General features: G+C 44.7%; 1 protein-coding gene across 1 annotated transcript; it reads left to right on the top strand.

Annotated features, from left to right (window-relative positions):
- Positions 1-11,068: 11,068 nt before the first annotated feature.
- On the top strand, positions 11,069-13,252 carry LOC311271573 (thyroxine 5-deiodinase-like). The gene is made up of 2 exons (XM_084377329.1): positions 11,069-11,585; positions 11,755-13,252. Exons 1-2 carry the CDS (start codon positions 11,245-11,247, stop codon positions 12,584-12,586), a joined length of 1,173 nt encoding a protein of 390 aa, XP_084233455.1. The 5' UTR covers positions 11,069-11,244; the 3' UTR covers positions 12,587-13,252.
- The last annotated feature ends 221 nt before the right edge of the window (positions 13,253-13,473 follow it).

The following is a 13,473-nucleotide window of genomic DNA, read 5'->3' as shown; positions in this document are numbered from 1 at the left end:
AATATATATTTTTTTTTTTTTTTGCTCTGCAGAAATCAATTTCGACTTCAAAAAGAGAAGAAACACCAGGAAGCGTTGACTTCATCACTTCTACAGCATGCCCTAAAAAATACAAAACAGCAGTGAAATCCAATTTCTTGCACGCCAGAAAATGAATCCAACAAAAGGAGAGAGGCTTGATTCATGAAAAGCTTTAAACTTAAACAGTTATCATATTAATCATTAATCAGCCTTTCCTTCAGTGTGTTGCATGTTCCTGTACATGTAAAAGGTCTTGATAGTTAAAAAGTCCAACAGAGACTCCTCTCTCCCGCATAACGCACTGCTCCTGAAACGCCTCGTCAGTAGTCCCGCCTCTAATTCTGTGACATCACACCACTTCGCCATGATAAAACATTTGCATAATTTATGCCTGATGGATGACTCGGCTGGTATGAATGGATGTAGCACAGCTGCTCTGTTGTTGTTAGCGGCGCTGGCTCAGGCATGTGTGAGCTGACCAATCAGGATTTTAATGATTTCTTGAATTTTCTCCTGCATCATGATAACATCACCCATCGTGTCAGTAATATATGTACGATTATAATCATATTAGTATTAATATGGTATTAATTATTAAGGGTTATTACGCAGGCTATTGTTAGTCTCTCGACCAGGGACATGACCTCACAGTCAGCACATTAACACAGTGAAACCCCTTCCTGCTCAGGTAAGAGTGGGTCTGTTAACACGCATGTTAATTCAAGGGAAATAATTAATTGTAATTTATGTAGCTGGAAAATGTGCAGAAAACCACAAACAACGACTTTATGGTCGAACATTTATTGACTTGTCTAAAGACGCAGACGTGACAACAACAAAACACAAACTCGACCATGACGACGAGACATTACACAGAGACAAAGAGGACTGGGGGGTTGGACCAGGTGGAGCTGTGTTCAGCAACACAATAGAAGGTGATAGGAACCTTAAAACTGACTGCTCTGATCTAAGTATGGACTTAGTGTTGTCTTGTCCTTATTATTCAACCCTTGTAAAGTTTGTATGCCTGGTGAGGCTGCAGGGGGAAGGAGGATGGAGGCGTTGCGGTGATTCTCCAGTCAATGATCCTTTGCCGGTGTGGGGTCCTGCATCTCTCACTGTCCCTCTCACTTTGTTTCATGCACACTTTGGAAAGCGGTGCTTCACTCCTGACTTTGTGGAGTCGTCAAAGATTAGCATCTAGACAGGCCACGGCACCCTGGGGTCCGGGGTCCTGAGAGGGCAGTTCACACTTCTTTGTGAACTCTGGGCCATGTCTGAAGAGGTGGAACTGATGACAGTTTATCAGATAGGCTGGTGCCATCCTGCAATAAACTGTCCTGCCATTTGGAGCTTAGGTCCTTTTGATGTCCTGGAGACGTGACTTGCTGAGGCCGGGACGTCTCTCAGGGCGCACTCACACTCGGCCCAGTTGCTCCGCATGCTGCTGAGGCAGGATTGTCCCTTATCTGCAGTCCCCTTCTGGCCTGCACTCACATTGCTCCGGCCCCAACCGGACCCGAGTACCGTTAGCTCTTGTACATATCGCAGCATGACTCCATTCTAGAAGTTTAGCTACACACAGGTCAAACATATGGTTACACATATTACACATAATATCCACACATCACACAGTCTTGAAAGTCATATCGCACTTAGTAAGCATCACAGTGGTTTTGGTTTAGCAACAGGACGAGCTGATGTATAAAATAATTCTTCACTCGCTCTAAAAATGCAGTTCATGCCGAAGAGGGTTAGATAAAGTTAAAGTTAATATAAGTGTATGATGCAACAGTGAACAGCCTCATATACAATAGCTTCCTCCATTCTGAACTCAGTGCCCTCCTCAAAGGTCAGAGCTGACAACACAGCTTTTGGTCAATTGTGCAAATATTCCCATCAAAGTTGACCAAAGTTGAACTTGTGACTTGGCCATTAATCAATGACGCCTGACAATCCTGCTTTGCTTTGCCTCAGATCTGTTTTGGGTCGTGTTGAATTAAGGAAATCTTCTCTTGTGATTGTTGTTTGTTGGGAAACAGGATTACTGACTGCTCCGCCCAAAGCCTTAAAGGATAAGTCTGGCGGCGTTTTAATATTTTTTTTTTATACTATCAACAAAAAGATGAAGAGCACCAGTGTATTAGACAGTTTCTCAATACTTCCCAAATTCCCCGGCCCGTCGGTGGCCCTCGCCCTGAGCACATTCATTACGGCTGAACATGTGAATCTTTAAAAAACGCATCACAAGTTGATACATTCTTTTGAGAAAGGGCTTAATGATTTCCCCAAACAGCTGGGCATTGTAGATTTTGGCAAATGTAGCTCAAACAGGAGGAAACATTGTATTTCGGGGGGGGATTTTTTTTAGCCTCTACTGACTTCAAATTAAGTTTTGGTTTCCCGTTGAGTCAGTGACTGCAACTGTGCTGATACTGCAGCAGTTCATGAAATAGGAACCTTCTTTCCTTTTGAGTGTCTCATGTGCTATCTATCACTCTCCCTCGCAGCACTTCCAATAGTGTCAGTTAACACTATGGTGGCGTGGTCACACCCCGGTCCACAGTAAGCCTACAGCCTTTTTTGTTCAACTATAACCTTTAATATTTCAATTCCGCAAAACAAAGTGAGTCATCATAAATTATGTTATTGTAAAAATGCTATAATCTCCGTGAAATCTTGTCTGAGTTGTTGGAAAATCCCTCCCACGCTTGGGTGGCTCTGTATTAAGAGTATTTACGGCTATTATTTGGAGGGAAAGTCCCAAATTGTTTAGTTTTATCGGACTGAGTCAAGTCTTAAGACTGTCTCCATCAGAGATTGTGTTGAAAAAGTTATTATAAAGAAGCAGCTTTAATAAACTCTCTTTATATTTGTGTCGTGTGTGCTCACGCCTCACGTGTGTGAGCTGTGAGTGCACGTTTTCTTGGAGATCTTCGTTAATATGTGATATCTTGATTTAAAAGGGACTGATGAGCTTTGACAAAGGAACAAGTATAGTCCCACCTGTCTACTATACTCCCTCTGTTTAGTCAGTCTTTGGGTCACGTAGGGTGAAAACAGCTCATGATGGAGCAGGAAAGTGGTCTCTAAATTATGCAAAACGTCACCCGGCTCAATTCATATCAGCTTTTAAAGTGCAAAGGTTTCTGGGTGCACTATTAACTACATGATGCTTGTTGCTAATTGAAAGGTTTGGGTTCCCACACAGGACGTGACAGCTATTGTGAGTTACCCGACACAGATAACCTGGTTATGCAGAGACTGGAGGGGCTGGACACACACAGGTTCTCACAGACTTTCTGAGGTGAAGCGGCTCAAATTGAATCAGGAAATAGAGATAAAAAAAAAAATCTTCTGATCTTCTTTCATAAATTTAGAACAATATGCAGCCTTGGCAGAGGCACATGCTCACAGAAAATCACTACCTGCCTGCACTGAAAAAGAGAGAAAGACATATTCATATTAAAGACACAAATCTAACAAATGACGAGACATTTAGTACAGCCTGAATTCAGAGTGGATCCCAAAAACTCAGGAGAACTGGCCATCTGAATTGAATTCATACCCAAAACAAACAGGGGGCAGCATATTGGTAGTGTAACTGCTAACTATTGCTAAAATGTAGCTGCCGTTAGCTCAGTTAGCCTTGCAGCACCGGGGGAGTGTTGGTGTTTGCAAAGGATTGACACCAAAGTATGTTAACCAACGATTTCAGTATTTTCAAATATTGCCCCCTCTTATAAAACTATACAGTGGCCATTCTGTTTGATCCTGTCAAAGAAAAATTCATTCATATGATTTTGATACCACTCTCATGTCCTCATAGTAAATCCGAAGCTCCAATCAGCAGCTGGTTAGCTTAGCTTAGCATGAAGACTGGACACGGAGGGGGAACAGCGAGCCTGCCGCAGTCACTCGAGGTGAAGTACAAAAACGAGAAGCTGTGGTTTCATGTGCTAATCTGGTTCTTTCTCTGAAACAGCAGCGTCTTCCTGGAGTCTCGGCTGGTTCAGGTTCCCAGTACAGGGCATTTTTGTACATTTCTCTTTTTTCCCAGAGATCAAACACATGAAAGATCGTTAGTGAGCTTTAGAGGCGTCAGCTGTTTTCTCCTGGTTTCACTATTCATTCATACGGGCTCAAGATGGATATAGGTCTACTTATCTAATTCTCGACAAGAGAGTGTACATCGTGTGTATTTCCCAACATGTCAGGGAAAAAAACAGTGATCCACTTCCAGTAATATCTATCCGTCAAGTATGGTGCAACACGTTTACTTTATATAAAAATTTATTCAGCTCTCTCTGTCCTCTCCCGCTTCATGTCTCTCCTGTCCCCATCTGTTGAGTTTCCGTCATCCCTGGGGTCATGGTCCTTGTCAGAAATTAGACAACAGGATACGAAATCTTTTTGAACAGTGGGAAAAATAAAAAAGAAATATAGACCTTCACCAGCACAGCAGGCAGACAGCAGGCAGAATGAAAACAAACCTGGTGCAACACCTTTAAACGCCATGCAGCGACAAGTTGCCACCACAAGAGCAACTCTTCTCATTGTGTTTGAGGGGAGCTATGAGCTGAGCAGCGACCGAGGGACCCAACACTAAGAATAAGCCTCAAACTGTTGGTATGGGAACATTCTGGATACACAAAGGGGGTTGTTCAAAAAGATGGAGATCCAATCTGCAAAAGTTGCCCCCCAAAATGTCGCCGCCAAAGACCCATCACCTCGAATTTAGTACAAGATCTTTGAGATCACCATCCAGCAACACATGCTCGAGAGAAGGAAATCCACGAAATCTAAGAAATAATTACTTTAGTGGCAAGTTACTTCTGTCACTTACAATCAACAGAGTAGCTTCACAGTAGAATACTTTCAATTTCTTTCTTTTTGTTCTTTATTTTTTGACCTGACAAAACCTGTAATGGTTGCATCACTCATCCGTGACCCCCCATAGGCCTCCTATGTAGCACCAATTCTGTTTTAGGGGAATCTGTTTTGAAGCGAGTGTTTTATATTTTCCAAGCGGGTCAAATAAACAGTCAGTTCCAGGAAGAGACCTGTCCCAGGGGAGCCTCTGTTATCGTTCGACAACAGCAATCAATGTTCAAAACACTAAAAAAAACGTCAACTTCACGTTAGCAGCCGGAGTAGAAATCACTTCTGGATGGTAACTTTGTGCTTTGACATTTGAGAGCAGCCTCTCATCATATCAGACCTCAGCTGGCGCACTCTGTGTCAGCTTTATCTGCTTAGTTTGGGTGGCGTCGGAAAAAAAGTCAAAAGAGGCAGCGCGCCTCGCCTCTGAGCAGACTGATAAACCACAGCAAGGAGCGCCGTGTAAAGACCTACCTATCTTCCCTGAGCGCTGACTCTTTATCAACACAACAGATTAGTTATTTTTCTGGGCTAAATGACCCGGGCTGCGTGGCGCGATAAAGAAAAAAAAAGATGCCGGCCTCTCTAAAGACGGCCAGTTCGGCGTGTCGCCGCTGCTCTTGTGGACAAAGGACGCTGGTGATCCGAGGTGATGTATCAGTGTGCATCGCAGGCTCCATGCAGCCACAGCGGCCTAGACAGATTAGCCTGAGAGGGACTACATGACGGTTGCTTAGTAACTACAAACCTACTGAAATGCTTGACGAACATAAGGGACAGGGCTGTGTTTTGACCATGAATAGTCGAAACTGCTTTTATTGCAACCTCACCTCACCTTAAACTATACACAACGTGATATACGTGTCACGGCGATCACCAGACAGGCCCGAGTGTGTGTGTGTGTCCTACCTGAGACGTGTGTGTATTCAGTGACTCTCCAGTGGCCAGTGTACTAATAGTGGTTTATGCTGGATGCCTGCCACTCTTAGTGCTTTGCTGCAGGCTCCGTCAGGGCTGTTTTTCCTATTCTGGGCTGTCCTTGTATGACCCGCGCTCCCATGCCAAGATCCAGGCCGTGTCTAATGAAAGTAGGGTTCCAGCAGTTTATTTCAGAAAAAAAACAAAACAAAAAAAAAAAGAACAGAATCAAGGCTCAGTGTTTCATTAAGCCATACTTGTCAAGCCGGCGGTCGAGAATGTGAAAAGTAGCAGTAGCTGTGGGATTGTGGTGGTGGACTAGGAGGGTTTAGAAGAGAAAGAGGTATTCAAACAATGAAAAGGGTTTTTCATGGAGGCAAAACAGACTGTGATTATTCTAAGAGAAAGTGTGGTCGCAGTGATCAGAAAAACACTGATGACGTGTCACGTTTTTATCGTCGTCTGTCTCGCTTCTTCGTGTTTTTCTATCGGAAAAAGGGGGTACAGTAGGAGTACATTTCTGTGGTACCCCAAAATACTGGAGCAAAAGGCAACAATGTGTAGCTTTCTGAGGGCCAAAAAGGGTAAATATGCACCTGTTTTGTCTAAATGTCAGTTTCAAATGAATATTGACCGTATCAATGAGGTAATAACACAAACTCAGAAATATTCATTTTAATCCATAACTGAATAAACAAGCTGTTCTCAGAGGAAAATAAGGTCCCCAAACACTGTTTGAGGCTAGAAAGGTGGCAGGGTCCGCCACATATAAACAGTTAAGTAAGTAAAACAGTATGAAAAAAGGTTTTTGTTTATTTAGCTTGTTTAGGCACGAAAAAATCAGCCAAAAATCTTTCTCTTCTGATTAAAATTATTTCCCTAAAACTTCATAGCGCACCTTTAAATTAAGGTATAAAATTGCCACCAGAGGCACAAGACTGGGCTCTTTAAGGTACAAACCACAAGTACAAATAAGTACCCAGGGTCAAGGGGACAACAGCTGTACCTTCGAAGGTACTGTACCCCTAAAGGTACAAATATAAACCTTTATTTTCGACAGCGTAGGCATGATCGCAGTGTTTATATATCATGAGTCTAATCAGGATCTCACAAGTTTTGCCAAGAGAAGGACTTGCCAGCACAAACTGGCAACACCTCCCTGATAATCTGATCCAACTGATTGACTCAAGGCTCTTGAAAGGTAAAGGTGAGGGTGAAATACCAGAGGGTGCCAGCATAATCTAGGAAGCAAAAGTCAGTCATCCTGTCACATTTGCGATCATGTGCTTCAGAAGGTATTACACGCTCAAAGTGTGTCTCTGTGATTTGAAGCGGACTCACGTCTGAGTGTTTGTACTTCCACAACCATTTCTAGAGTTAATGAGCTTGTGAGTATTTCTGCGATGACCCCTCTGAGCGTGGGGTCACACGAGGCAGGACCCGAGCCGATCTAAGAAGTCCTAATGATTCTAGGAAAACTACATTCAGGGCCAATAGAGCGACACCGGCCACGAGTTTTCCGCAAGCGAGCACACATGCTCTTTTCTTCCTTTTAGCCTGCATGTAAACAACCAAACGACGCCAGTGGTCTAATCCAGATCACAGCAGCAGCGTCGCAGACTGGTGTGGAGAGACCAAATTCACAGGAACTCCTGATTACAGAGCGCTGAGTGTTGATGGGATGGTTGTTTTTCTATTACAGGCTAGGATCACACGCTCTTTGTACTTGATGGGAACTTTTTTTATGACAAACAGCTTGTTTGGCAGCGATCTCTCACACAAATTCTATCAGTATGATATTAAATCTGATGATAAACACGTTAATGCTGTGTCCTGTCGGTCTATTCAACGGTTAAAGCGCAACACGAGGTTGGCGTCGAGCCCGAGAGCCATTAGATCATCGCCTTAATTCAGTATCAAGCATTTAAACCAATCAAGCCTCTTCCTCGCAGCTGTCTTATGCAAAGCTTCTGCACACAGAGAGTGCGTCATCGTGCAACATCCAGGTCATGCTAAGACTGGTATGATATGAACATAGTTTGCATGTTTGAGTGAGAATGATGTGTGTCATCAGTAAGCTGGAAATTTTTACAGCTGCATTTTGCTCATCAGCATCTGAGTCACATCCATATTGCTGGTAAATGTTCGGTTTGTCGACTCTTTCCGGGATGTCATGATAACCGGGTGCCTTTCCGAATTGCATAACGCAAGGTGAACGTCGGACGTGACAGAAAACCTTTCTGCGGGCACAAACTTCTTAGTGTTAGACGTCAGAGCTGTTTTTGTTCCATCCTGTCACAGGAGAGCAGTTAAACCATTTCGGCAGTGACGGAATAATGCCATTATGAAGAAAATCAGATGTGCTTCATTCAGCAGAGAATATATATATTGAATTATTATTTTATTTGCTCATGTTTAGAGGGGCTGATAGTCACATTGTTTTGATGAAAAGTAACCTTAAATCTAATTTGAAGCTCCTAAATGATCTTGTATTTCTTAAATATTGCCTGATATATTTTTTTTTTTGAAAGAGACCTGTTTCACTCATTTTTAGGGTCATAATTTTATTTTGGGTTACTGCTACGATAAGTTTACATGCTTTAATGCAGCAGCACTGTATTACCCCTTTGTCTGAAACGCTCTGTTTTAGCTCCTGTCCCTTTAAGCCCCCCCCCCCCCTTCTAAATACCCAGTCTCCTCTGATTGGTCAGCTCACACACGCCTGACCCAGCACTGCTAACAACACCAGAGCAGATGAGCTGGATTAACTCGTATGTGCAAGGCATACATTATGCAAATGTGGGGCACGGCGACGTGGTGCGATGTCACAAAGTCACGGAATTAAAGGCGGGGCTACAGACGAGGCGTTTCAGGAGCAGCGTATTCTGTGGGAGAGGGGAGCTTCTGGTGGCGCAGACTTCAACTTTCGAGATCTTTTGCACGCATGAATATAAAAAAACACTGAAAGAAAAGACAAAAACGTAAAAGAAAAGTGTGTCTCCTTTAAACATGATCACAGTGTGAGAAGGACAAACAAACAAACAAACAATGTTTTATTACATCCAAAGCGCTGGCTGGGAAAAACGAGTAGCTTCTTTAGTGTGAAACACATGTACCTAACGTTCTGATACCTTTCCTTGGCATGCCTTTTCTACTACTTTGTTTACTAAAAAAAGAAAGACGACCTCACACTGCCAGATGTTTGTGTAAAAGCAGCCAAGACGTCAGGCGCGTAGCTGTTGCACATCTGGTTTGTTACGGCCACTTCTCACCAGGTCGCCGGCTGAGTTCTCCAGAACACCACCAGAGGCCTCGAGTGTGACGGCCGCTAAGCAGTTCCAGGTGCCTCCTGTCAGCACCAGACGGCTGTGATCGCCGAAGCTTGCAGAGAATGCGTGGTTGCCGCCGGTTCTGCATCGGTTGCATTGTAAGAAACAGGTAAATGCGGAGATCAGACAGGTTTTAAACAAACCCCTGAGGGCACGCGGTGAAAGAGTTTCCCAAGATGACATTTAAAGTGAAGTCATCACAGCCTACAGACTGACTTCTCGGGTCAACTTTGACACTCTTGCAACATTTTTCCAGGGAAAACATTTTTTCCTGCGTATTGGCTTATTTACTTTTGGTTTTGTCTTCAAGTGAAGTCATTAAAAAAAAAAAAAACCCGTTCAGCTGTTTCACAAGAAGTCTGACTGTCATGCCGCTCGTTTTTGTTGAGTTTTTTCTTGTCGCACCTGGTTTTCATTTCATTGTTAACATGACGGGCAAAGCTGCAACGACAAGTTGACATAAGTTTGGTTTATCCTCTAAAGCAAGAGCCCAATTTTTTTTAAAGTGAAGCACCAAGGGGGTCGGACATTTACGTTCCCCGTGTGTGATCTGTTTTAGATGAGTGTTTTTGTGCTAACTACTAACGAAATGATCAAAAAGGCCAGAATGTGATTGTTAAATGGTCACATCTGCTCCAAACCTCTGTGGTATCATTTTAACTCTCGTCAGTGTTTTGACTGGTGATCTGAATGAATCAAGTTATCACAGGAGCTGACAGCTGATTTCACACTCTGACATTTGAAATGATGTAGCTTAAAGACAACACATTTCATATGTTGAAGGGACAGTTTGACATTTAGATCACTTTCTTGCAGAGAGTTGGATAAGAAGACCAACACTCTCTTGTCTGTAACATAGCAGCACAATCACTAGAATAAATGTTGGCAAAGTATAATTCTGCAAAAACACAGACAAGCTTCTTTATGTTGCAAATTTACATGAGTTAAGGTTCAGTTTTCTATTTTTCTCTCGTCACAACGCTGATTAGGTTTAGAAAACATTGTGTTTTGGCTTCAAACAGTGGCGGATTCAGGATGTTTGAGGGACAGGGGCATCCATCCACCAGTGTTTTTGTTGCCACAAAACATGGCTGGAAATTGTCTCAAGGTATCCTTAACAAAAGCCAGTGGTGTCATGCTTACAAATATTGAAACTCTGTGGTCTGATCAGGTGATACTACTGGATATTTTCACAATAACCACAGAGTTTCAATATTAGTATCACCCTATCAGAAGCTGAAACGCAGTCTTGAACTGCCGTCATCAGCTCGGCAGCCTCGTCGCCTGTCGCTCCACCATGAAAGTCGGGTGATCAACATGATCGCTGGACATATAAATACGGTTATTCAGTGACGCGTACACATTTGAGCGTACCACCTCCAGCAGCCGGTTAGCTTAGCTTAGCATAAAGACTGAGAACATGGGAGAACAGCTAGCCCGGCTTCATCCACAGGTAACAACATCCACCAGCTCACTTATTAGCATCGTTGATTGCTGCAAAAGCCAGACACTGGTGGTTCAACAGGGGGGACTAAATTCCTCGAGTCCTCCGCTGGTTGCCTGGCAACCCGCCGGCGATGACAAGGTGCTGGTAAACAGATTTTCGATGCGTCTGGGGTGAGGTGACGAGACGTTTCAGATCACACTTTGCTCGGAGTCAGATGTGAACTGTTGATCAGCTCGAACATGAGAATGCAAATAATTGAATATTTGTATTTTTCGCTTCATCTTTTATTCACCAGATATGTCCCACGGAGGCCGGGGCCATTTTGTTTTGTTTTTGTGTTTTTTTGCAGAGGGGCTTCAGTGGAAAGGATGAAAAGGAAAAATACTCTGGAAACCAAACAGGAAATGTTTAATGTTCGACTGACCGCAGAGTTTACAGCTGTCTTGCGACGTCAGACGTTTCTGAAGGCACAATCTTCATTTCGGTTTGAGACGTTGGCGTTAGGACGTAAGAAAACAATGAATGAAAACACAAACATCGATTCATTTCTTTCACATTGGATATCTTTCAGATTTCAAACTGGTGGTGGCAGGTTTATACTGCCTCTGTTCCTCACAAGATGTTCAAGGGGCCCTGGCAGATCAGTGAATGAGTCATCCAGCCTGCACAGTCTGTATGAGTCCAGCTCCGCCTAGTGGTGACGGAGGGAGCTGCACTCCCCTCCAGCCAGGTCTGAGTGAACCTGCACACAAGTCAACTCAGATGTTTTCTCTCTCCCTCACTCTCAGGACGGAGCCTGCGTTCAGCTACAGCCAATTAAAACTAACCCGAGTGCCTGACAGTGATATGAAACAACATCCATCAGCTGTCATGTTTTATCCAGCGGTGTGGACCGAGGACACAGTCTTCCCAGCTGTCTCCAGCACCTCTCCCTGCCTCCCTCTCCGGATCCTTGAAGCCCAGAGTGGACGGGAGGTAATCCCCACCATGTGAGTAGGCGGTGCGGGTACCGGAGGCGTGGTTTTCTTTTTCTTTTTCTTTTTTTTCTCTATTATTCAAATGCTGCTGTACCTATAAAAAGAGTGCCTGCGTGCGTCAGATAGTTTTCTCCAATGGGTAAAGGTGACTAAATACTAGTTGTCTCTCTCGCCGGCCCAGTCGCATCCTATCGGCAGGGGAAGAGATGATGCACGACTCCGGCGGTGTCCAAATGGCGAGGGCGCTGAAACATGCAGCCCTGTGCCTGATGCTGCTGCCCCGGTTCCTGCTGGCCGCCGTCATGCTGTGGCTCCTGGATTTCTTGTGCATTAGGAAAAAAGTGCTGCTGAAAATGGGAGAGACGCAGGACGGGCCGGACGACCCCCCGGTGTGCGTCTCCGACTCCAATAAGATGTTCACCTTGGAGTCCCTCAGGGCCGTGTGGTACGGCCAGAAACTGGACTTTCTCAAATCCGCGCACCTCGGGCGCACTGCGCCCAACACCGAGGTGATGCTGGTCCAGGAGCGGAGACAGGTCCGGATCCTGGACTGCATGAAAGGGAAGAGACCGCTCATCCTTAACTTTGGCAGCTGCTCCTGACCGCCATTCATGACGCGCCTGGCGGCGTTTCAGCGCGTCGTGAGCCAGTACGCAGACATTGCGGACTTTTTAGTTGTATATATCGAGGAGGCGCATCCGTCGGACGGCTGGGTGAGCTCGGACGCTCCGTATCAGATCCCCAAGCACCGCTGCCTGGAGGACAGACTGAGAGCCGCTCAGCTGATGCTGGCCGAGGTGCCGGGGAGCAACGTGGTGGTGGATAATATGGACAACTCATCCAACGCCGCGTACGGAGCGTACTTTGAGAGACTTTACATCGTGAGGGATGAGAGAGTGGTGTACCAGGGGGGCAGAGGTCCGGAGGGATACCGGATTTCCGAGCTGAGGGACTGGCTGGAGCAATACAGGAACGATCTGGTGAATTCCCAAACAGCGGTGCTCCATGTGTAGTGAAAAGATGCTGGACTGCCCGACGCGCTGCCCATTCCGCTTAAGTGTCCAACTCACAGTGCAAAATATTCAGATGCTGCTATCAAATGTTTCACAAATGGCACATTACGTGTGTGTGTGTTTTTTTGTTTTTCTTGCGTAAAGGTACCCAGGACTCTGACAAATAGCCTCAAGTCATGTTGACGCCTGTAACTCCGGGCTGTAGGCTGTTCTGTTGTGCTCGTCTGAATTTCTCATAGCGATTGTTTTTATTTTTTTTTTTTTTTTGTAGGCTATGGAAAAAGTCTTGAATCAGTTCAAACTGGATTCAATTAGTGATCACTCTATTTTTCTACAATACCGGTGTGCGTGCGTGTGTGTGTGTGTGTGTGTGTGTGTGTGAGAGAGAGAGAGAGAGAGAGGGGTGTGTGTGTGTGTGTGTGTGTGTGTGTGTGTGTGTTCAGGCTGATATCTCACTCTGGTGTTTGTGTGAAGTTCGGTTTTTAAAAGGCGACGCCAGAAAACCGACACTGATGTTTCTGACACCGGGTCCGTGTCAGCAGGACGCCTCCCGCCTCCTCCTCCTCCTTCCTCCCTCCTCGAGTCGACGATCGATTGCCAAACGATGTATTGTTGAAACCATGTAACTGAACAAACATGTTTTTGAATAAATGTCAGATCACACCCCGATGACTTCACTGTCGAGTGTGAAACAACAAGCACCTTAAACAAAAGTTCAACCTCTGGGTGGTTTTTTTTTCTTCCCTTTTTCATTCAGTCCTGCAGGAAACAGGACGAGCTGATGTTTAAACTCTGCTACAACGTCTGATGACGTCACACCCTGTTCTCGTGCATGCTTTTTTGGGATGTTTACTACGTCAGAATGTACCCTGATGTGATTGTTTTAT

The sequence above is a fragment of the Pagrus pagrus genome, assembly GCF_965226575.1.
Source record: "Pagrus pagrus genome assembly, chromosome: 16".
In the NCBI taxonomy this organism is placed as follows: domain Eukaryota; kingdom Metazoa; phylum Chordata; class Actinopteri; order Spariformes; family Sparidae; genus Pagrus; species Pagrus pagrus.
This window is presented reverse-complemented; position numbering and strand designations above follow the sequence as displayed.